The sequence below is a fragment of the Oncorhynchus gorbuscha genome, linkage group LG15, assembly GCF_021184085.1.
Source record: "Oncorhynchus gorbuscha isolate QuinsamMale2020 ecotype Even-year linkage group LG15, OgorEven_v1.0, whole genome shotgun sequence".
NCBI lineage: Eukaryota > Metazoa > Chordata > Actinopteri > Salmoniformes > Salmonidae > Oncorhynchus > Oncorhynchus gorbuscha.
This window is the reverse complement of record NC_060187.1, coordinates 2,814,802-2,836,651: the sequence shown is the minus strand read 5'-3', so window position 1 is coordinate 2,836,651 and position 21,850 is coordinate 2,814,802. Positions and strand designations below refer to the sequence as shown.

General features: G+C 46.6%; 1 protein-coding gene across 1 annotated transcript in view; it reads left to right on the top strand.

Annotated features, from left to right (window-relative positions):
* Positions 1-743: 743 nt before the first annotated feature.
* LOC123996443 (tumor protein 63-like) overlaps positions 744-21,850 on the top strand; it is a 23,581-nt gene continuing 2,474 nt past the window's right edge. The window contains exon 1 of the mRNA XM_046299812.1: positions 744-876. Coding sequence (XP_046155768.1) covers positions 821-876 — 56 coding nt within the window. The 5' untranslated portion in view covers positions 744-820. The remainder of the gene's footprint in view (positions 877-21,850) is intronic.

The window sequence follows — 21,850 nt, the reverse complement described above, 5'->3', positions numbered from 1 at the left end:
AGTGGGCAGTATAGTGGGCAGTATAGTGGGCAGTATAGGGGGCAGTACAGTGGGCAGTACAGTGGGCAGTACAGTGGGCAGTATAGTGGGCTGTACAGTGGGCAGTATAGTGGGCTGTATAGTGGGCAGTACAGTGGGCAGTATAGTGGGCTGTACAGTGGGCAGTACAGTGGGCAGTACAGTGGGCAGTACAGTGGGCAGTACAGTGGGCAGTACAGTGGGCAGTACAGTGGGCAGTACAGTGGGCAGTATAGTGGGTTGTATAGTGGGCAGTACAGTGGGCAGTATAGTGGGCTGTATAGTGGGCAGTACAGTGGGCAGTACAGTGGGCAGTACAGTGGGCAGTACAGTGGGCAGTATAGTGGGCAGTACAGTGGGCAGTACAGTGGGCTGTATAGTGGGCAGTATAGTGGGCAGTACAGTGGGCTGTACAGGGGGCAGTGTGATGCAACATGTCTGTCTACTAAACCTCCAGGGAATCTGGTGTAAATGTCAGACTAAGGCACGAGGGAGGGAGGGGGTGAGGAGGGGTGTTTTGCTTGATATATATATCCTAGAAACTGAGGGAGAGTGATACCCCTGTCCAGCTGCTTCTGGGGATTGGTCAGTGAGCTGGCACAAGCCCCGCCTCTTCGCTGATGAGCCAAAGAAAAAAATACAAAAAAATCTGAACATCCTCCAGACGTTCTTCGCTGCTGTGCACTTGACCCTCCCGGCACTTTAAACAACTAGTCCATGTGCGATCACTAATACATGTGTTTATGTGATCTACCGACAGCATTGAAGAGTTGAAACAAGAAAAAAAAGAGAACAGTTTAAAATGAATTGTCCATACTCCACAGCTGTCGGGCACTGCCCTGAGCTCCCCTTTCATCGGTAAGTAGCTAGCTAACAACTGGTGTGCTGTGAGTGGTGTGTTTATAATAGCATTTAGCCACGTTACTGTCAAAAGACCCGGACCCACTTGAACTTCACATAACAGACACAGTAATTCTCCATTGTAAGCATGAAACACTGGGCTATCCACATGGGAGTATTAATCTAAGGCAACCATCTATTGGGTGGCAGGGTAGCTTAGTGGTTAGAGCGTTGGGCCAGTAACCGAAAGGCTGCTAGATGGAATCCCTGAGCTGACAAGGTAAACATCTATTGTTCTGCCCCTGAAGAAGTCAGTTAACCTGCTGTTCCTAGAGCGTCATTGAAAATAAGAATTTGTTCTTAACTGACTTGTTAAATAAATCTAAATCTAAATCTAAATTACTTGGCGTTGTGGCCCTTGGCACTTTTGACATTATGGATTACGGTTTCCCCTCTCTAGTGACTGGCTCAGTGTTCACATGAAACATGGTGCTATCCACAAGAGAGTAATAATCTATGAAAACACTCTGGTTTGGCATCAGTGCTCTTCACCATCGTAGGAGGTGAAGGAGAAAGAAAGTAGACCGACCAGGGATAGGGAGTCTGTTGCTGGGTCAGGGATGGTTCTCCGACTAGGGTATCTGGAGGCGCAAACAGACGTTGAAACAGTTGTGTCTGGACGTTCAGCTGCCAGCCCGGTCTGGTCTGATATTTATAGGTGTGGCGTACGAATGGCAACAATGTCACGACAGATTACAAGAGCAGAGCGCAAGGCAGAGTCTAGAGTTTTTTTATTTTAATTTTTAATTTTACCTTTATTTAACCAGGCAAGTCAGTTAAGAACATATTCTTATTTTCAATGACGGCCTGGGAACAGGGGCAGAACGACAGATTTGTACCTTGTCAGCTCGGGGGTTTGAACTCGCAACCTTCCGGTTACTAGTCCAACGCTCTAACCACTAGGCTACCCTGCCGCCCCAAGTGAAGGCAGAGTCTAGAGTGAAGGCAGAGTCTAGAGTGAAGGCAGAGTCTAGAGTGAAGGCAGAGTCTAGAGTGAAGGCAGAGTCTAGAGTGAAGGCAGAGTCTAGGGTGAAGGCAGAGTCTAGAGTGAAGGCAGAGTCTAGGGTGAAGGCAGAGTCTAGGGTGAAGGCAGAGTCTAGGGTGAAGGCAGAGTCTAGAGTGAAGGCAGAGTCTAGGGTGAAGGCAGAGTCTAGGGTGAAGGCAGAGAGAGTGAAGGCAGAGTCTAGGGTGAAGGCAGAGTCTGAAGGCAGAGGTGAAGGCAGAGTCTAGGGTGAAGGCAGAGTCTAGAGTGAAGGCAGAGTCTAGGGTGAAGGCAGAGTCTAGGGTGAAGGCAGAGTCTAGGGTGAAGGCAGAGTCTAGGGTGAAGGCAGAGTCTAGGGTGAAGGCAGAGTCTAGGGTGAAGGCAGAGTCTAGGGTGAAGGCAGAGTCTAGGGTGAAGGCAGAGTCTAGGGTGAAGGCAGAGTCTAGAGTGCTGTAGAGGGGTCTCGGATGGTTGAGGGGCAGGACTTTGGTGAACTGGTGGGGGGATCCTGGATGGTTGGTGGCCTGGCTGTCGGGAGCTTGGGCTGGTGATCGAGAGATCGCTGGTTAGGGTTCCTGATTTGACTTGGTGGGAGATCTGTCGATGTGCCCTTGGGCAGGGTGCTTGACCCTGGTTGCTCCCGTGGGTCTCTCTGGACAGGGAGCGTCTGCTACATGACTGAATGTAATGTGCATGTCGAGGGGCTTCACTGCAGGTAGATTGTATGTTTAAACATGTGACAGCTATGACAGCTAACAGTCTACGGAGAGTCATGCAGTATTCAAATCCTCTCCTCCAACTGGAATGTGGCTTTTCCAAGAAGCCTGTTCAGATAACAAAAGAAAAGGTCAGTCAAATAACCGACACGTTTCACACTTAATTGAACTTAAAATGTTGGCTATAATGTATAATAATTAAAAGTAACATCTGGTATTATTTAAACAGTGTTACGTTCTATTTAAATGTGGTTCAAGTGTTACCCGTAGACAGACAGGTGAGATGTAAGGGGAGCAGTATGGTAAGCTGTTGGTTTAAACTCACATCCTGACCTTTAACCTTAAACCTTTTGAGACAGTTTACAAACACAGCCTCTACCTTATGTGTATTGAGAAGCATTACTATAGCTGTATGAGGGCTTTGGCTAGAGAAAACAGAAAACTCACTCTAATTGAGGCACCACTAAGATTTTGTCAGATTCTGACTGATAAACAAACAATAACCTTGAAAGGTGAATGGATAAAAAGCTTTCTCTAAATGTCAATGCACATTAAATCCTGCTACGCCCTCAGATGAAACATCAAACATTCAAAGCATCAAAACAGGAATAATATTGACTCCTACTACACCAGTTCTGACGTTCGTCGGATGTGGCAGGGCTTGACAACTATTACAAACACAAAGGGAGACCCAGCCGCGAGCTGCCCAGTGACGCGAGCCGACCAGACGAGCAAAATGCCTTTTATGCTCGCTTCGAGGCAAGGAATACTGAAAAATGCATGAGAGTGCAAGCTGTTCATGATGACTGTGTAATCACGCTCTCCGTAGCCGATGTGAGAAAGACCTTTAAACAGGTCAACATTCACAAAGCCGCGGGGCCAGAAGGATTACCTGGACTTGTACTCAAAGCACGGATCAACAGGCAAGTGTCTTCACTAATATTTTCAATCTCTCCCTGACCAAGTAAGCAATACCTCCATTTTCAAGCAGACCACCGTAGTCTCTGTACCCCAGAAAGCAAAGGCAACCTTCCTAAATGATTACCGCACCGTAGCACTCACGTCGGTAGCCATGAAGTGCTTTGAAAGACCGGTCATGGCTCACACCAACAGCATCCCCCCAGATACCCTGAACCCACACCAATTGGCACACTACCCCAACAGGTCCACAGATGATGCAATCTCAATCACACTCCACACTGCCGTTTCCCACATGGACAAAAGGAACACCTATGTAAGAATGCTGTTCATTGATGACAGCTCAACGTTCAACACCATAGTGCCCACAAAGCTCATCACTAAGCTAAGGACCCTGGGACTAAAAACCTCCCCTCTGCAACTGGATCCTGGACTTCTTGACAGGCCGCCCCCAGGTGATAAGAGTAGGCAACAACACGTCTGCCACGCTGATCCTCAACACTGGGACCCCTCAGGGGTGTGTGCTTAGTCCCCTCCTGTATTCCCTGTTCACCCACGACTACGTAGGCCAAGCACGACTCCAACACCTTCATTAAGTTTTCTGTTGACACAACAGTGTCTGATATCCGACAACAATGAAAAAGCCTATAGGGAGGAGGTCAGAGTCCTGGCAGTGTGGTGCCAGGAAAACAACCTCTCCCTCAACGTGAGCAAGACAAAGGAGCTGATCGTGGACTACAGGAAAAGGAGGGCCGAACAGGCCCCCATCGGCGGGGCTGTAGTGGAGCAGGTTGAGAGTTTCAAGTTCCTTGTTGTCCACATCACCAACAAACTTTCATGGTTCAAACATACCAAGACAGTTGAGAAGAGGGCACAACAAAACCATTTACGTTGACCCTTTGTTTTTACACTGCTGCTACTTGCTGTTTGTTATTGAGCCATAGTCACTTTACCCCTACCTGTACAAATGACCTCGACTAACCTGTACCCTCCACATTGACTCGGTGCCGGTACCTCCTGTATATAGCCTCCACATTGACTCTGTACCAGTACCCCCTGTATATAGTCTCCACATTGACTCTGTACCGTAATACCCTGTATATAGCCTCCACATTGACTCGGTACTGGTACCTCCTGTATATAGTCTCCACATTGACTCTGTACCGTAACACCCTGTATATAGCCTCCACATTGACTCTGTACCGTAATACCCTGTATATAGTCTCCACATTGACTCTGTACCGTAATACCCTGTATATAGTCTCCACATTGACTCTGTACCGTAATACCCTGTATATAGTCTCCACATTGACTCTGTACCGTAATACCCTGTACATAGTCTCCACATTGACTCTGAACCATAATACCCTGTATATAGTCTCCACATTGACACTGTACCGTAATACCCTGTATATAGTCTCCACATTGACTCTGTACCTTAATACCCTGTATATAGCCTCCACATTGACTCTGTACCGTAATACCCTGTATATAGCCTCCACATTGACTCTGTACCGTAATACCCTGTATATAGCCTCCACATTGACTCTGTACCGTAACACCCTGTATATAGCCTCCACATTGATTCTGTACCGTAATACCCTGTATATAGCCTCTGCATTGACTCTGTACCGTAATACCCTGTATATAGCCTCCACATTGACTCTGTACCGTAACACCCTGTATATAGCCTCCACATTGACTCTGTACCGTGACAACCTGTATATAGCCTCCACATTGACTCTGTACCGTAACACCCTGTATATAGCCTCCACATTGACTCTGTACCGTAACACCCTGTATATAGCCTCCACATTGCCTCTGTACCGTAATACCCTGTATATAGCCTCCACATCGACTCTGTACCGTAATACCCTGTATATAGCCTCCACATTGACTCTGTACCGTAATACCCTGTATATAGTCTCCACATTGACTCTGTACCGTAATACCCTGTATATAGCCTCCACATTGACTCTGTACCGTAATACCCTGTATATAGCCTCCACATTGACTCTGTACCGTAATACCCTGTATATAGCCTCCACATTGACTCTGTACCGTAATACCCTGTATATAGCCTCCACATTGACTCTGTACCGTAACACCCTGTATATAGCCTCCACATTGACTCTGTACCGTAATACCCTGTATATAGCCTCCACATTGACTCTGTACCGTAATACCCTGTATATAGCCTCCACATTGACTCTGTACCGTAACACCCTGTATATAGCCTCCACATTGACTCTGTACCGTAATACCCTGTATATAGCCTCCACATCGACTCTGTACCGTAATACCCTGTATATAGCCTCCACATCGACTCTGTACCGTAATACCCTGTATATAGCCTCCACATTGACTCTGTACCGTAATACCCTGTATATAGTCTCCACATTGACTCTGAACCGTAATACCCTGTATATAGCCTCCACATTGACTCTGTACCGGTACCCCCTGTATATAGCCTCCACATTGACTCTGTACCGTAATACCCTGTATATAGTCTCCACATTGACTCTGTACCGTAATACCCTGTATATAGCCTCCACATTGACTCTGTACCATAACACCCTGTATATAGCCTCCACATTGACTCTGTACCGTAATACCCTGTATATAGCCTCCACATTGACTCTGTACCGTAACACCCTGTATATAGCCTCCACATTGACTCTGTACCGTAATACCTTGTATATAGCCTCCACATTGACTCTGTACCGTAATACCTTGTATATAGCCTCCACATTGACTCTGTACCGTAATACCCTGTATATAGCCTCCACATTGACTCTGTACCGTAATACCCTGTATATAGTCTCCACATTGACTCTGAACCGTAATACCCTGTATATAGCCTCCACATTGACTCTGTACCGTAATACCCTGTATATAGCCTCCACATCGACTCTGTACCGTAATACCCTGTATATAGCCTCCACATCGACTCTGTACCGTAATACCCTGTATATAGCCTCCACATTGACTCTGTACCGTAACACCCTGTATATAGCCTCCACATTGACTCTGTACCGTGACAACCTGTATATAGCCTCCACATTGACTCTGTACCGTAACACCCTGTATATAGCCTCCACATTGACTCTGTACCGTAACACCCTGTATATAGCCTCCACATTGCCTCTGTACCGTAATACCCTGTATATAGCCTCCACATCGACTCTGTACCGTAATACCCTGTATATAGCCTCCACATTGACTCTGTACCGTAATACCCTGTATATAGTCTCCACATTGACTCTGTACCGTAATACCCTGTATATAGCCTCCACATTGACTCTGTACCGTAATACCCTGTATATAGCCTCCACATTGACTCTGTACCGTAATACCCTGTATATAGCCTCCACATTGACTCTGTACCGTAATACCCTGTATATAGCCTCCACATTGACTCTGTACCGTAACACCCTGTATATAGCCTCCACATTGACTCTGTACCGTAATACCCTGTATATAGCCTCCACATTGACTCTGTACCGTAATACCCTGTATATAGCCTCCACATTGACTCTGTACCGTAACACCCTGTATATAGCCTCCACATTGACTCTGTACCGTAATACCCTGTATATAGCCTCCACATCGACTCTGTACCGTAATACCCTGTATATAGCCTCCACATCGACTCTGTACCGTAATACCCTGTATATAGCCTCCACATTGACTCTGTACCGTAATACCCTGTATATAGTCTCCACATTGACTCTGAACCGTAATACCCTGTATATAGCCTCCACATTGACTCTGTACCGGTACCCCCTGTATATAGCCTCCACATTGACTCTGTACCGTAATACCCTGTATATAGTCTCCACATTGACTCTGTACCGTAATACCCTGTATATAGCCTCCACATTGACTCTGTACCATAACACCCTGTATATAGCCTCCACATTGACTCTGTACCGTAATACCTTGTATATAGCCTCCACATTGACTCTGTACCGTAATACCTTGTATATAGCCTCCACATTGACTCTGTACCGTAATACCTCGTATATAGCCTCCACATTGACTCTGTACCGGTACCCCCTATATATAGCCTCCACATTGACTCTGTACCGTAATACCCTGTATATAGCCTCCACATTGACTCTGTACCGTAATACCCTGTATATAGCCTCCACATTGACTCTGTACCGTAATACCCTGTATATAGCCTCCACATTGACTCTGTACCGTAATACCCTGTATATAGCCTCGTTATTGTTATGTCATTTTATTTTGTTACATTTTATTTGATTTTCTACTTTAGTATATTTAGTAAATATTTTCTTAACTCCATTCCTTGAACTGCATTGTTGGTTAAGGGCTTGTAAGTAAGCAATTCTCGGCAAGGTGAAATACCTGCTGTATTCGGTGCATGTGAAAAATAAAATGTGATTTTAATTTGAACAACCACAATACATTTGTTTGTGAAAGTTGGAAAACTATATCAGTGCACAAAACATTACGAAACACTGTTCTAATATTGAGTTGCATCCCCTCCTCCTCCTTTTGCTCTCAGAACAGCTTCAGTTCGTCGGGTCACGGACCCTACAAGGTGTCGAAAGCGTCCCACAGGGATGCCGGCCCCCATGTCGACGTAGCCCTGTTTCTGTGTGTTCTGGAACGTAGCCCTGTGTTCTGGAACGTAGCCCTGTGTTCTGGAACGTAGCCCTGTGTTCTGGAACGTCGTGGAACATTCTTGATACACACAAGAAACTATTGCGTTGAGTAAAGAAACAAACCAGTTAGTCTATGTTGTGGGAAGAGCAGGTGCTCCTAATGTTCTGTCCTCTCAGCGTATTGTATTATAAGACATGTGAGGAAACATTCTTCTCATCAAGGTAGTACGTTTTGGAATGAGATGCTCATTTACACGGTTAATTTTTTACCATTCCACTTCCTGCTTTTGAGACCCAAAATGGCCACAGTAAAAACATGCGTCGGAGAGCAGGAGACCTCTTCCAGCAGTCTATTGTTGAGCAGCCGTGTCCCTCTTCCAGCCTGGTTGACGGATGAGAGAGAGAGGAGGAGGGGGGAGATGACTGATGAGAGGGAGAGGGGGAGGAGGAGTGGATGAGGGATGAAAGGGAGGAGGGAGAGGAGGGCTGACAGACGAGAGGGTGAAGAGCTTGAGGTCTTTAAAGGTGTGATTAATGATGACACAGGAGAAGACCCCAGATCGGCTGGTCTGTTTGTTTTGATTGCATATTCATCGGTGGATGTGGCCGACCTAGTACGAGACAATAGTTCCAGCTCTGTTTAGTGGTGACCTCTGAACTCTGGCCTAGTACCCAGTCTTCAGTCTGGGCTGCTGAGGGGCCGTGAGGGGGCCCGGAGGCTGGAGGGGCCCCAGCCTGTCTGTCTGCCTGTCTGTCTTTAGGTGGGGGGCTGGAGGGGCCAGGCCTGTCTATCTGCCTGTCTGTCTTTAGGTGGGGGCCTGGAGGGGCCCCAGCCTGTCTGTCTGCCTGTCTGTCTTTAGGTGGGGGCCTGGAGGGGCCAGGCCTGTCTGTCTGCCTGTCTGTCTTTAGGTGGGGGCCTGGAGGGGCCAGGCCTGTCTGTCTGCCTGTCTGTCTTTAGGTGGGGGCCTGGAGGGGCCAGGCCTGTCTGTCTGCCTGTCTGTCTTTAGGTGGGGGCCTGGAGGGGCCCCAGCCTGTCTGTCTGCCTGTCTGTCTTTAGGTGGGGGGCTGGAGGGGCCAGGCCTGTCTATCTGCCTGTCTGTCTTTAGGTGGGGGCTGGAGGGGCCAGGCCTGTCTATCTGCCTGTCTGTCTTTAGGTGGGGGCTGGAGGGGCCAGGCCTGTCTGTCTTTAGGTGGGGGGCTGGAGGGGCCAGGCCTGTCTGTCTTTAGGTGGGGGGCTGGAGGGGCCAGGCCTGTCTGTCTGCCTGTCTGTCTTTAGGTGGGGGCTGGAGGGGCCAGGCCTGTCTATCTGCCTGTCTGTCTTTAGGTGGGGGGCTGGAGGGGCCAGGCCTGTCTATCTGCCTGTCTGTCTTTAGGTGGGGGCTGGAGGGGCCAGGCCTGTCTATCTGCCTGTCTGTCTTTAGGTGGGGGCTGGAGGGGCCAGGCCTGTCTATCTGCCTGTCTGTCTTTAGGTGGGGGGCTGGAGGGGCCAGGCCTGTCTATCTGCCTGTCTGTCTTTAGGTGGGGGCTGGAGGGGCCAGGCCTGTCTGTCTTTAGGTGGGGGGCTGCCTGTCTGTCTTTAGGTGGGGGCTGGAGGGGCCAGGCCTGTCTGTCTGCCTGTCTGTCTTTAGGTGGGGGGCTGGAGGGGCCAGGCCTGTCTGTCTTTAGGTGGGGGGCTGGAGGGGCCAGGCCTGTCTATCTGTCTGTCTGCCTGTCTGTCTTTAGGTGGGGGCTGGAGGGGCCAGGCCTGTCTATCTGCCTGTCTGTCTGTCTGTCTTTAGGTGGGGGGCTGGAGGGGCCAGGCCTGTCTATCTGCCTGTCTGTCTGTCTGTCTTTAGGTGGGGGCCTGGAGGGGCCAGGCCTGTCTATCTGCCTGTCTGTCTGTCTGTCTTTAGGTGGGGGCCTGGAGGGGCCAGGCCTGTCTGTCTGTCTGTCTGTCTTTAGGTGGGGGCCTGGAGGGGCCAGGCCTGTCTGTCTGCCTGTCTGTCTTTAGGTGGGGGCCTGGAGGGGCCAGGCCTGTCTGTCTGCCTGTCTGTCTTTAGGTGGGGGCCTGGAGGGGCCAGGCCTGTCTGTCTTTAGGTGGGGGGCTGGAGGGGCCAGGCCTGTCTATCTGCCTGTCTGTCTTTAGGTGGGGGGCTGGAGGGGCCAGGCCTGTCTGTCTTTAGGTGGGGGGCTGGAGGGGCCAGGCCTGTCTATCTGCCTGTCTGTCTTTAGGTGGGGGGCTGGAGGGGCCAGGCCTGTCTGTCTTTAGGTGGGGGGCTGGAGGGCCAGGCCTGTCTGTCTTTAGGTGGGGGGCTGGAGGGGCCAGGCCTGTCTGTCTTTAGGTGGGGGCCTGGAGGGGCCAGGCCTGTCTGTCTTTAGGTGGGGGCCTGGAGGGGCCAGGCCTGTCTGTCTTTAGGTGGGGGCCTGGAGGGGCCAGGCCTGTCTGTCTTTAGGTGGGGGCCTGGAGGGGCCAGGCCTGTCTGTCTTTAGGTGGGGGCCTGGAGGGGCCAGGCCTGTCTGTCTTTAGGTGGGGGCCTGGAGGGGCCAGGCCTGTCTGTCTTTAGGTGGGGGGCTGGAGGGGCCAGGCCTGTCTATCTGCCTGTCTGTCTTTAGGTGGGGGGCTGGAGGGGCCGTGAAGGGGCCCGGAGGCTGGAGGGGCCAGGCCTGTCTGTCTGTAGGTGCATGCTGAACAGCCTTCCCCTCAGGGCAGAAAGAACAAATAACTCTCTAAGTAACAAGACATCAGTCACGGGGATAAACTCCTTTCTAAACCCCCAACAACAGGCTAGCTAACCGCAGATCCAACTCTATCTGTCTACACAGGGCCCAGCCTCTCTATCTGTCTACACAGGGCCCAGCCTGTCTATCTGTCCACACAGGGCCCAGCCTGTCAAACTGTCTACACGGGGCCCAGCCTCTCTATCTGTCTACACAGGGCCCAGCCTGTCTATCTGTCCACACAGGGCCCAGCCTGTCAAACTGTCTACACGGGGCCCAGCCTCTCTATCTGTCTACACAGGGCCCAGCCTGTCAATCTGTCCACACAGGGCCCAGCCTGTCAAACTGTCTACACGGGGCCCAGCCTCTCTATCTGTCCACACAGGGCCCAGCCTGTCAAACTGTCTACACGGGGCCCAGCCTCTCTATCTGTCTACACAGGGCCCAGCCTGTCAATCTGTCTACACAGGGCCCAGCCTCTCTATCTGTCCACACAGGGCCCAGCCTGTCAATCTGTCCACACAGGGCCCAGCCTGTCAATCTGTCTACATAGGGCCCAGCCTGTCAATCTATCTACACAGGGCCCAGCCTCTCTATCTGTCTACACAGGGCCCAGCCTGTCTATCTGTCTACACAGGGCCCAGCCTGTCTATCTGTCTACACAGGGCCCAGCCTGTCTATAGTCTCAGAGACTTATATCCTGAACAGTCTCCAGTCTCAGAGACGTATATCCTGAACAGTCTCTACATCCATGTTCTCCAGTCTCAGAGACTTATATCCTGAACAGTCTCTACATCCATGTTCTCCAGTCTCAGAGACTTATATCCTGAACAGTCTCTACATCCATGTTCTCCAGTCTCAGAGACTTATATCCTGAACAGTCTCTACATCCATGTTCTCCAGTCTCAGAGGCCTTTTACTGCAGTAAGCTAAGTCAGGGTCACACAGAGTGTTTCTTGGTAGTCTTAAACAAATCTACTTTGAAACCAAAAACACCTCACACACACACATGGTTATGGACTTTAAAAAAGATGACACCTGTACCATGTTAGATATAGTGTTGAAATGTATAAACGAGTTTGCATCCTAATATTACACTGTTGCTACAGTACCAGTCAATAGTTTGGACACCTACTCATTCAAGGGTTTTTCTTTATTTTTACTATTTTCTACATTGTATAATAACAGTGAAGACATAAAAACAATGAAATTACACATGTGGAATCATGTAGTAACCAAAATGTGTTTAATAAATCAAAATATATTTTATTTGAGATTCTTCATAGTAGCCACCCTTTGCGTTGATGAGAGCGTTGTACACTCTTGGTATTCTCTCTAGCCTATATCAACAGTCTCTATAGATCACCATGTAGCCTACATCAACAGTCTCTATAGATCACCATGTAGCCTACATCAACAGTCTCTATAGATCATCATGTAGCCTACATCAACAGTCTCTATAGATCACCATGTAGCCTATATCAACAGTCTCTATAGATCACCATGTAGCCTACATCAACAGTCTCTATAGATCACCATGTAGCCTACATCAACAGTCTCTATAGATCATCATGTAGCCTACATCAACAGTCTCTATAGATCACCATGTAGCCTACATCAACAGTCTCTATAGATCACAGTCTCTATAGATCTCACATCAACAGTCTCTATAGATCACCATGTAGCCTACATCAACAGTCTCTATAGATCACCATGTAGCCTACATCAACAGTCTCTATAGATCACCATGTAGCCTACATCAACAGTCTCTATAGATCACCATGTAGCCTACATCAACAGTCTCTATAGATCACCATGTAGCCTACATCAACAGTCTCTATAGATCACCATGTAGCCTACATCAACAGTCTCTATAGATCACCATGTAGCCTACATCACAGTCTCTATAGATCACCATGTAGCCTACATCAACAGTCTCTATAGATCACCATGTAGCCTACATCAACAGTCTCTATAGATCACCATGTAGCCTACATCAACAGTCTCTATAGATCACCAGCCTACATCAACAGTCTCTATAGATCACCATGTAGCCCATACATCTATAGATCACCATGTAGCCTACATCTCTATAGATCACCATGTAGCCTACATCAACAGTCTCTATAGATCACCATGTAGCCTACATCAACAGTCTCTATAGATCACCATGTAGCCTACATCAACAGTCTCTATAGATCACCATGTAGCCTACATCAACAGTCTCTATAGATCATCATGTAGCCTACATCAACAGTCTCTATAGATCACCATGTAGCCTACATCAACAGTCTCTATAGATCACCATAGATCAGTCTCTATAGATCACCATGTAGCCTACATCAACAGTCTCTATAGATCACCATGTAGCCTACATCAACAGTCTCATCACAGCCTACATCACAGTCTCTATAGATCACCATGTAGCCTACATCAACAGTCTCTATAGATCACCATGTAGCCTACATCAACAGTCTCTATAGATCACCATGTAGCCTACATCAACAGTCTCTATAGATCATCATGTCAACAGCCTACATCAACAGTCTCTATAGATCACCATGTAGCCTACATCAACAGTCTCTATAGATCATATTTCCTCCATCAACATAAGAGCCTACATCAACTCTCTATAGATCTCATGTAGCCTACATCAACAGTCTCTATAGATCACCATGTAGCTACATCAACAGTCTCTACAGATCACCAGGTCTCTATAGATCACCAAGCCTACATCAGGGGTTCTATAGATCACCATGACTACATCAACAGTCTCTATAGATTCATGTGTTTACATCAACAGTCTCTATAGATCACCATGCAGCCTACATCAACAGTCTATAGATCATATAGATCACCTATGTAGCCTACATCAACAGTCTCTATAGATCACCATGGCCTACATCAACAGTCTCTATAGATCACCATTCCCTATGTAGCCTACATCAACATTTTTATAGATCACCATGTAGCCTACATCAACAGTCTCTATAGATCACCATGTAGCCTACATCAACAGTCTCTATAGATCATCATGTAGCCTACATCAACAGTCTCTATAGATCACCATGTAGCCTACATCAACAGCATATACTGCAGACATATTTCCTCCACAACATAAGAGACTGAGAACTAACTATTCTCAGTGTAAAATACAACAGGATTTAGTTTTCTTCTGTACACAATAGGTACGTGTCAAAGTGAGGGGGATTGGATGAGAACACTGAGTGACAACTGACCTGCTTGTTCGTGTTTGGAAAATGCGAACCAGCATCCCAAATGGCACCATATTCCCTATGTGGTGCACTACTTTAGACCAGGGTCAGTAGGATCCTGGCACCATATTCCCTATGTAGTGCACTATTTTTGTGAAGAGCGCATAGAGCTCTGGTCACTGCATAGGGAATAGGGTGCTATTTGGGAGCCGTTTCCCAGTGTGCCAAATCACTATGTCTGTGGAGTGTAAAGTACACTGTTGGTTTCTACCTCATGACAGGCTTGGCAACACCTTGTTGTCATAGTGATGAAGCTGGAGCGTCCATTCACCCTGCCTTGCACAGCACCACGCCTCTTCAGCGCATAAGGAAGGGGATCATTCATTGGCCAAGTCCAGGTTTTTGGGGAAAGGGAGACGTATTTTGATTGGCCAAACCCAGGTTTTTGGGGAAAGGGAGACGTATTTGATTGGCCAAGCCCAGGTTATGGGGAAAGGGAGAGGTATTTCAAGGCCAGATTTTTAGGAAAGGGAGAGGTAATTGATTGGCCAAGCCCAGGTTCTGGGGAAACGGAGAGGTATTTGATTGGCCAAGCCCAGGTTATGGGGAAAGGGAGAGGTATTTGATTGGCCAAGTCCAGGTTTCTAGGGAAAGGGAGAGGTATTTGATTGGCCAAGACCAGGTTTTTGGGGAAAGGGAGAGGTATTTGATTGGCCAAGCCCAGGTTTTTAGGAAAGGGAGAGGTATTTGATTGGCCAAGCCCAGGTTATGGGGAAAGGGAGAGGTATTTCAAGGCCAGGTTTTTAGGAAAGGGAGAGGTATTTGATTGGCCAAGCCCAGGTTTTTGGGGAAAGGGAGAGGTATTTGATTGGCCAAGCCCAGGTTCTGGGGAAAGGGAGAGGTATTTGATTGGCCAAGCCCAGGCTTCTGGGGAAAGGGAGAGGTATTTGATTGGCCAAGCCCAGGTTCTGGGGAGAGGGAGAGGTATTTGATTGGCCAAGCCCAGGTTCTGGGGAGAGGGAGAGGTATTTGATTGGCCAAGCCCAGGTTCTGGGGAAAGGGAGAGGTATTTGATTGGCCAAGCCCAGGTTCTGGGGAGAGGGAGAGGTATTTGATTGGCCAAGCCCAGGTTCTGGGGAGAGGGAGAGGTATTTGATTGGCCAAGCCCAGGTTCTGGGGAAAGGGAGAGGTATGTGTAGCTGTAAACACAGTAAACGTTGAGCCTTTAGGAAATGAGAATAGATAGAAGCCCTTTCTCATCGGTCCTGACTCAGACCTGTAGACTGAAGTAACAGGCGGAATGGATAGACAGCAGGATTGGCAGTTCATTTTAACTGGATAAAGAATAGGGATGCTGGATGAGGTTCGTGTGTGTCGCAATATCATTGCACTGGCACACCTAATTAAAGGGGGTGATTTACAGGAAGTGGCCTGTTATATATATATATTTTTTTTTAAACTGACTTGCCAATAAGTCCAACAGACCATAATACGGTATGTGTTGTATGGTTTGTTTGTGACATGAATAATATTGTTTGAATGTACAGGAGGGAACTGAATAAGACTAAAGATTATTGATGCATGTCTAGATTCCTCAAAGCCTTCTGTAGTTCAACCCCGTCGCTCTAGTTTCAAACCCCAAATCCCCCACACAAACACACACACACGAATAGAAACACACACACACGAATAGAAACACACACACACAAAAACACACACACACAAACACACACACAAATAGAAACACACACACACACACACAAATAGAAACACACACACACACACACGAATAGAAACACACACACACACACACAAATAGAAAAACACACACACACACACACAAATAGAAACACACACACAAACACACACACACAAATAGAAACACACACACACGAATAGAAACACACACACACGAATAGAAACACACACACACACACACGAATAGAAACACACACACACACACACACGAATAGAAACACACACACACACACACAGTAGATTGTGTGTCCTGCTTAGAGTACAGTATGATAGCCCTGTTCAGATTATGTTAATCATTAGAAATGCCTCACTGTGTTGTTGAATAGACACTAGGTATCAGATTATGTTAATCATTAGAAATGCCTGACTGTGTTGTTGAATAGACACTAGGTATCAGATTATGTTAATCATTAGAAATGCCTGACTGTGTTGTTGAATAGACACTAGGTATCAGATTATGTTAATCATTAGAAATGCCTCACTGTGTTGTTGAATAGACACATTCAGATTATGTTAATCATTAGAAATGCCTCACTGTGTTGTTGAATAGACACTAGGTATCAGATTATGTTAATCGTTAGAAATGCCTCACTGTGTTGTTGAATAGACATTCATATCTTCTCCCCCTACACATAACGGAATGTTGGGGAATTCCACCCCCCCACCCACCACCCCCCCGACACACACACACACACACACACACAAAGCCCCCCGTCAAGCTCCCGTACAGCTGTACACATACCAGACGCTGTGAATCTCAGCCAGCCAGTGCTGTGGTATCATATAGACCATGGGGGGATTTCCGACAGGCTGGGTGCTAGGCCTCACACACACACACACACACACACACACACACACACACACACACACACACACACACACACACACACACACACACACACACACACACACACACACACACACACACACACACACACACACACACACACACACACTACAGCAGCGTATGCTGCCACTTCAGTAGTGAACAATGGGACTCTCTCTGACCCTCAGCTGCTGCAGCCTGGTGTGGGTTTACATACAGGGGGAAGGGGGAACAGGTTAAAGAGGAACCTTCCTCTGTTGACTCTCTGTTGACTTTCTCTGTCTACCAGCCTTCCCTGTGCTCCCCTTTCTCCCCTATACTGCTGCCTGAGTGTTCAATAAGGGGCATAAAAGGAGACGTACTGATAGTTATGATAGTTAGCGATGATAAGGCTTGGACCATATACCGTTTATACCATATACCGGGGTATTTTGAAATACTAACGTTATGATTTCCAATACCGTAAAAAACACTATGGTGGCTGCAGGGGGTATGCCACTCATTTTTGCAGGTGGATGGTAACAGTTGAATAACATGAGAAAAAAAGAAGAAACCCGCACACTGCTCTTTAATTTATGCCAGCAGCATACCACCCTACATACCACTGCTGGCTTGGCTCTGAAGCTAAGCAGGGTTGGTCCTGGTCAGCAGCATACCACCCTGCATACCACTGCTGGCTTGGCTCTGAAGCTAAGCAGGGTTGGTCCTGGTCAGCAGCATACCACCCTGCATACCACTGCTGGCTTGGCTCTGAAGCTAAGCAGGGTTGGTCCTGGTCGGCAGCATACCACCCTGCATACCACCCTGCATACCACTGCTGGTTTGGCTCTGAAGCTAAGCAGGGTTGGTCCTGGTCGGCAGCATACCACCCTGCATACTGTAACAGATGTGAAACGGCTAGCTTAGTTAGCGGTGCGCGCTAAATAGCGTTTCAATTGGTTACGTCACTTGCTCTGAGACCTTGAAGTAGTAGTTCCCCTTGCTCTGCAAGGGCCGCGGCTTTTGTGGAGCGATGGGTAACGATGCTTCGAGGGTGACTGTTGTCGTTGTGTGCAGAAGGTCCCTGGTTCGCGCCCGGGTATGGGCGAGGGGACGGTTTAAAATTATACTGTTACATTGATGCTGTTGACCCGGATTACTGGTTGCTGCGGGAAAAAGGAGGAAGGTCAAAGGGGGGGTGAGTGTAACGGATGTGAAACGGCTAGCTTAGTTAGCGGTGCGCGCTAAATAGCGTTTCAATCGGTTACGTCACTTGCTCTGAGACCTTGAAGTAGTAGTTCCCCTTACTCTGCAAGGGCCGCGGCCTTTGTGGAACGATGGGTAACGATGCTTCGTGGGTGACTGTTGTTGATGTGTGCAGAGGGTCCCTGGTTCGCGCGAGGGGACGGATTAAAATTATACTGTTACAATACCACCCTGCATACCACTGCTGGCTTGCTTCTGATGCTAAGCAGGGTTGGTCCTGGTCAGTTCCTGGATGGGAGACCAGATGCTGCTGGAAGTGGTGTTGGAGGGCCAGTAGGGGGCACTCTCTCCTCTGGTCTAAAAAAATATCTCAGTGCCCCAGGGCAGTGATTGGTCTTTTGGATGGGACGTTAAACGGGTGTCCTGACTCTCTGAGGTCATTAAAGATCACATGGCACTTATTGTAAGAGTAGGGGTGTTAACCCTGGTGTCCTGGCTAAATTCCCAATCTGGCCCTCAAACCATCACGGTCACCTAATAAACCCCAGTTTACAATTGGCTCATTCATCCCCCTCCTCTCTCCTGTATCTATTCCCCAGGTTGTTGCTGCAAATGAGAATGTGTTCTCAGTCAACTTACCTGGTAAAATAACGGATAAATAAATAGGATTTAGCTTATTAAAGAGTAGTGATACTATCCAGAGTACTGATACTATCCAGAGTAGTGATACTAGTAGTGATACTAGCAGTGATACTATCCAGAGTAGTGATACTATCCAGAGTAGTGATACTATCCAGAGCAGTGATACTAGTAGTGATACTAGTAGTGATACTAGCAGTGATACTATCCAGAGTAGTGATACTATCCAGAGTAGTGATACTATCCAGAGTAGTGATACTAGTAGTGATACTATCCAGAGCAGTGATACTAGTAGTGATACTATCCAGAGTAGTGATACTATCCAGAGTAGTGATACTATCCAGAGCAGTGATACTAGCAGTGATACTATCCAGAGTAGTGATACTAGTAGTGATACTATCCAGAGTAGTGATACTATCCAGAGTAGTGATACTATCCAGAGAAGTGATACTATCCAGAGAAGTGATACTATCCAGAGTAGTGATACTATCCAGAGTAGTGATACTATCCAGAGTAGTGATACTATCCAGAGTAGTGATACTAGTAGTGATACTATCCAGAGTAGTGATACTAGTAGTGATACTATCCAGTGATACTAGTAGTGATACTATCCAGAGTAGTGATACTATAGTAGTGATACTATCCAGAGTAGTGATACTATCCAGAGCAGTGATACTATCCAGAGTAGTGATACTATCCAGAGCAGTGATACTATCCAGGGCAGTGATACTATCCAGAGCAGTGATACTATCCAGAGCAGTGATACTAGTAGTGATACTATCCAGAGTAGTGATACTATCCAGAGTAGTGATACTATCCAGAGAAGTGATACTAGCAGTGATACTATCCAGAGCAGTGATACTAGTAGTGATACTAGTAGTGATACTAGTAGTGATACTATCCAGAGCAGTGATACTAGTAGTGATACTATCCAGAGTAGTGATACTAGTAGTGATACTATCAAGAGCAGTGATACTAGTAGTGATACTATCCAGAGTAGTGATACTAGCAGTGATACTATCCAGAGAAGTGATACTATCCAGAGTAGTGATACTAGTAGTGATACTATCCAGAGCAGTGATACTAGTAGTGATACTATCCAGAGTAGTGATACTAGTAGTGATACTATCCAGAGAAGTGATACTATCCAGAGTAGTGATACTAGCAGTGATACTATCCAGAGTAGTGATACTAGTAGTGATACTATCCAGAGTAGTGATACTAGTAGTGATACTATCCAGAGAAGTGATACTATCCAGAGTAGTGATACTAGCAGTGATACTATCCAGAGAAGTGATACTATCCAGAGTAGTGATACTAGCAGTGATACTATCCAGAGTAGTGATACTAGTAGTGATACTATCCAGAGTAGTGATACTATCCAGAGTAGTGATACTATCCAGAGTAGTGATACTATCCAGAGTAGTGATACTATCCAGAGTAGTGATACTAGTAGTGATACTATCCAGAGAAGTGATACTATCCAGAGTAGTGATACTAGCAGTGATACTATCCAGAGAAGTGATACTATCCAGAGTAGTGATACTATCCAGAGTAGTGATACTAGTAGTGATACTATCCAGAGAAGTGATACTATCCAGAGTAGTGATACTAGTAGTGATACTATCCAGAGTAGTGATACTAGTAGTGATACTATCCAGAGAAGTGATACTATCCAGAGTAGTGATACTAGTAGTGATACTATCCAGAGTAGTGATACTAGTAGTGATACTATCCAGAGTAGTGATACTATCCAGAGTAGTGATGCTAGTAGTGATACTATCCAGAGTAGTGATACTAGTAGTGATACTATCCAGAGAAGTGATACTATCCAGAGTAGTGATACTAGTAGTGATACTATCCAGAGTAGTGATACTAGTAGTGATACTATCCAGAGTAGTGATACTATCCAGAGTAGTGATACTATCCAGAGTAGTGATACTATCCAGAGTAGTGATACTAGTAGTGATACTATCCAGAGTAGTGATACTAGTAGTGATACTATCCAGAGCAGTGATACTATCCAGAGAAGTGATACTATCCAGAGTAGTGATACTAGTAGTGATACTATCCAGAGCAGTGATACTATCCAGAGAAGTGATACTAGCAGTGATACTATCCAGAGAAGTGATACTAGTAGTGATACTATCCAGAGCAGTGATACTATCCAGAGTAGTGATACTAGCAGTGATACTATCCAGAGTAGTGATACTATCCAGAGTAGTGATACTATCCAGAGCAGTGATACTAGTAGTGATACTATCCAGAGAAGTGATACTATCCAGAGCAGTGATACTATCCAGAGCAGTGATACTATCCAGAGCAGTGATACTAGTAGTGATACTATCCAGAGTAGTGATACTAGTAGTGATACTATCCAGAGTAGTGATACTATCCAGAGTAGTGATACTAGCAGTGATACTATCCAGAGCAGTGATACTATCCAGAGTAGTGATACTAGTAGTGATACTATCCAGAGAAGTGATACTAGTAGTGATACTATCCAGAGTAGTGATAATATCCAGAGTAGTGATACTAGCAGTGATACTATCCAGAGTAGTGATACTAGTAGTGATACTATCCAGAGCAGTGATACTAGTAGTGATACTATCCAGAGTAGTGATACTATCCAGAGTAGTGATACTAGCAGTGATACTATCCAGAGTAGTGATACTATCCAGAGTAGTGATACTATCCAGAGTAGTGATACTATCCAGAGTAGTGATACTAGTAGTGATACTATCCAGAGTAGTGATACTAGCAGTGATACTATCCAGAGTAGTGATACTATCCAGAGCAGTGATACTATCCAGAGTAGTGATACTAGCAGTGATACTATCCAGAGCAGTGATACTAGTAGTGATACTATCCAGAGTAGTGATACTATCCAGAGTAGTGATACTAGTAGTGATACTATCCAGAGTAGTGATACTAGTAGTGATACTATCCAGAGCAGTGATACTATCCAGAGTAGTGATACTATCCAGAGCAGTGATACTATCCAGAGTAGTGATACTATCCAGAGTAGTGATACTATCCAGAGTAGTGATACTATCCAGAGTAGTGATACTAGCAGTGATACTAGTAGTGATACTACCCAGAGTAGTGATACTATCCAGAGTAGTGATACTATCCAGAGTAGTGATACTATCAAGAGCAGTGATACTATCCAGAGTAGTGATACTATCCAGAGTAGTGATACTAGCAGTGATACTATCCAGAGTAGTGATACTAGCAGTGATACTATCCAGAGTAGTGATACTAGCAGTGATACTATCCAGAGCAGTGATACTATCCAGAGTAGTGATACTATCCAGAGTAGTGATACTATCCAGAGTAGTGATACTATCCAGAGCAGTGAT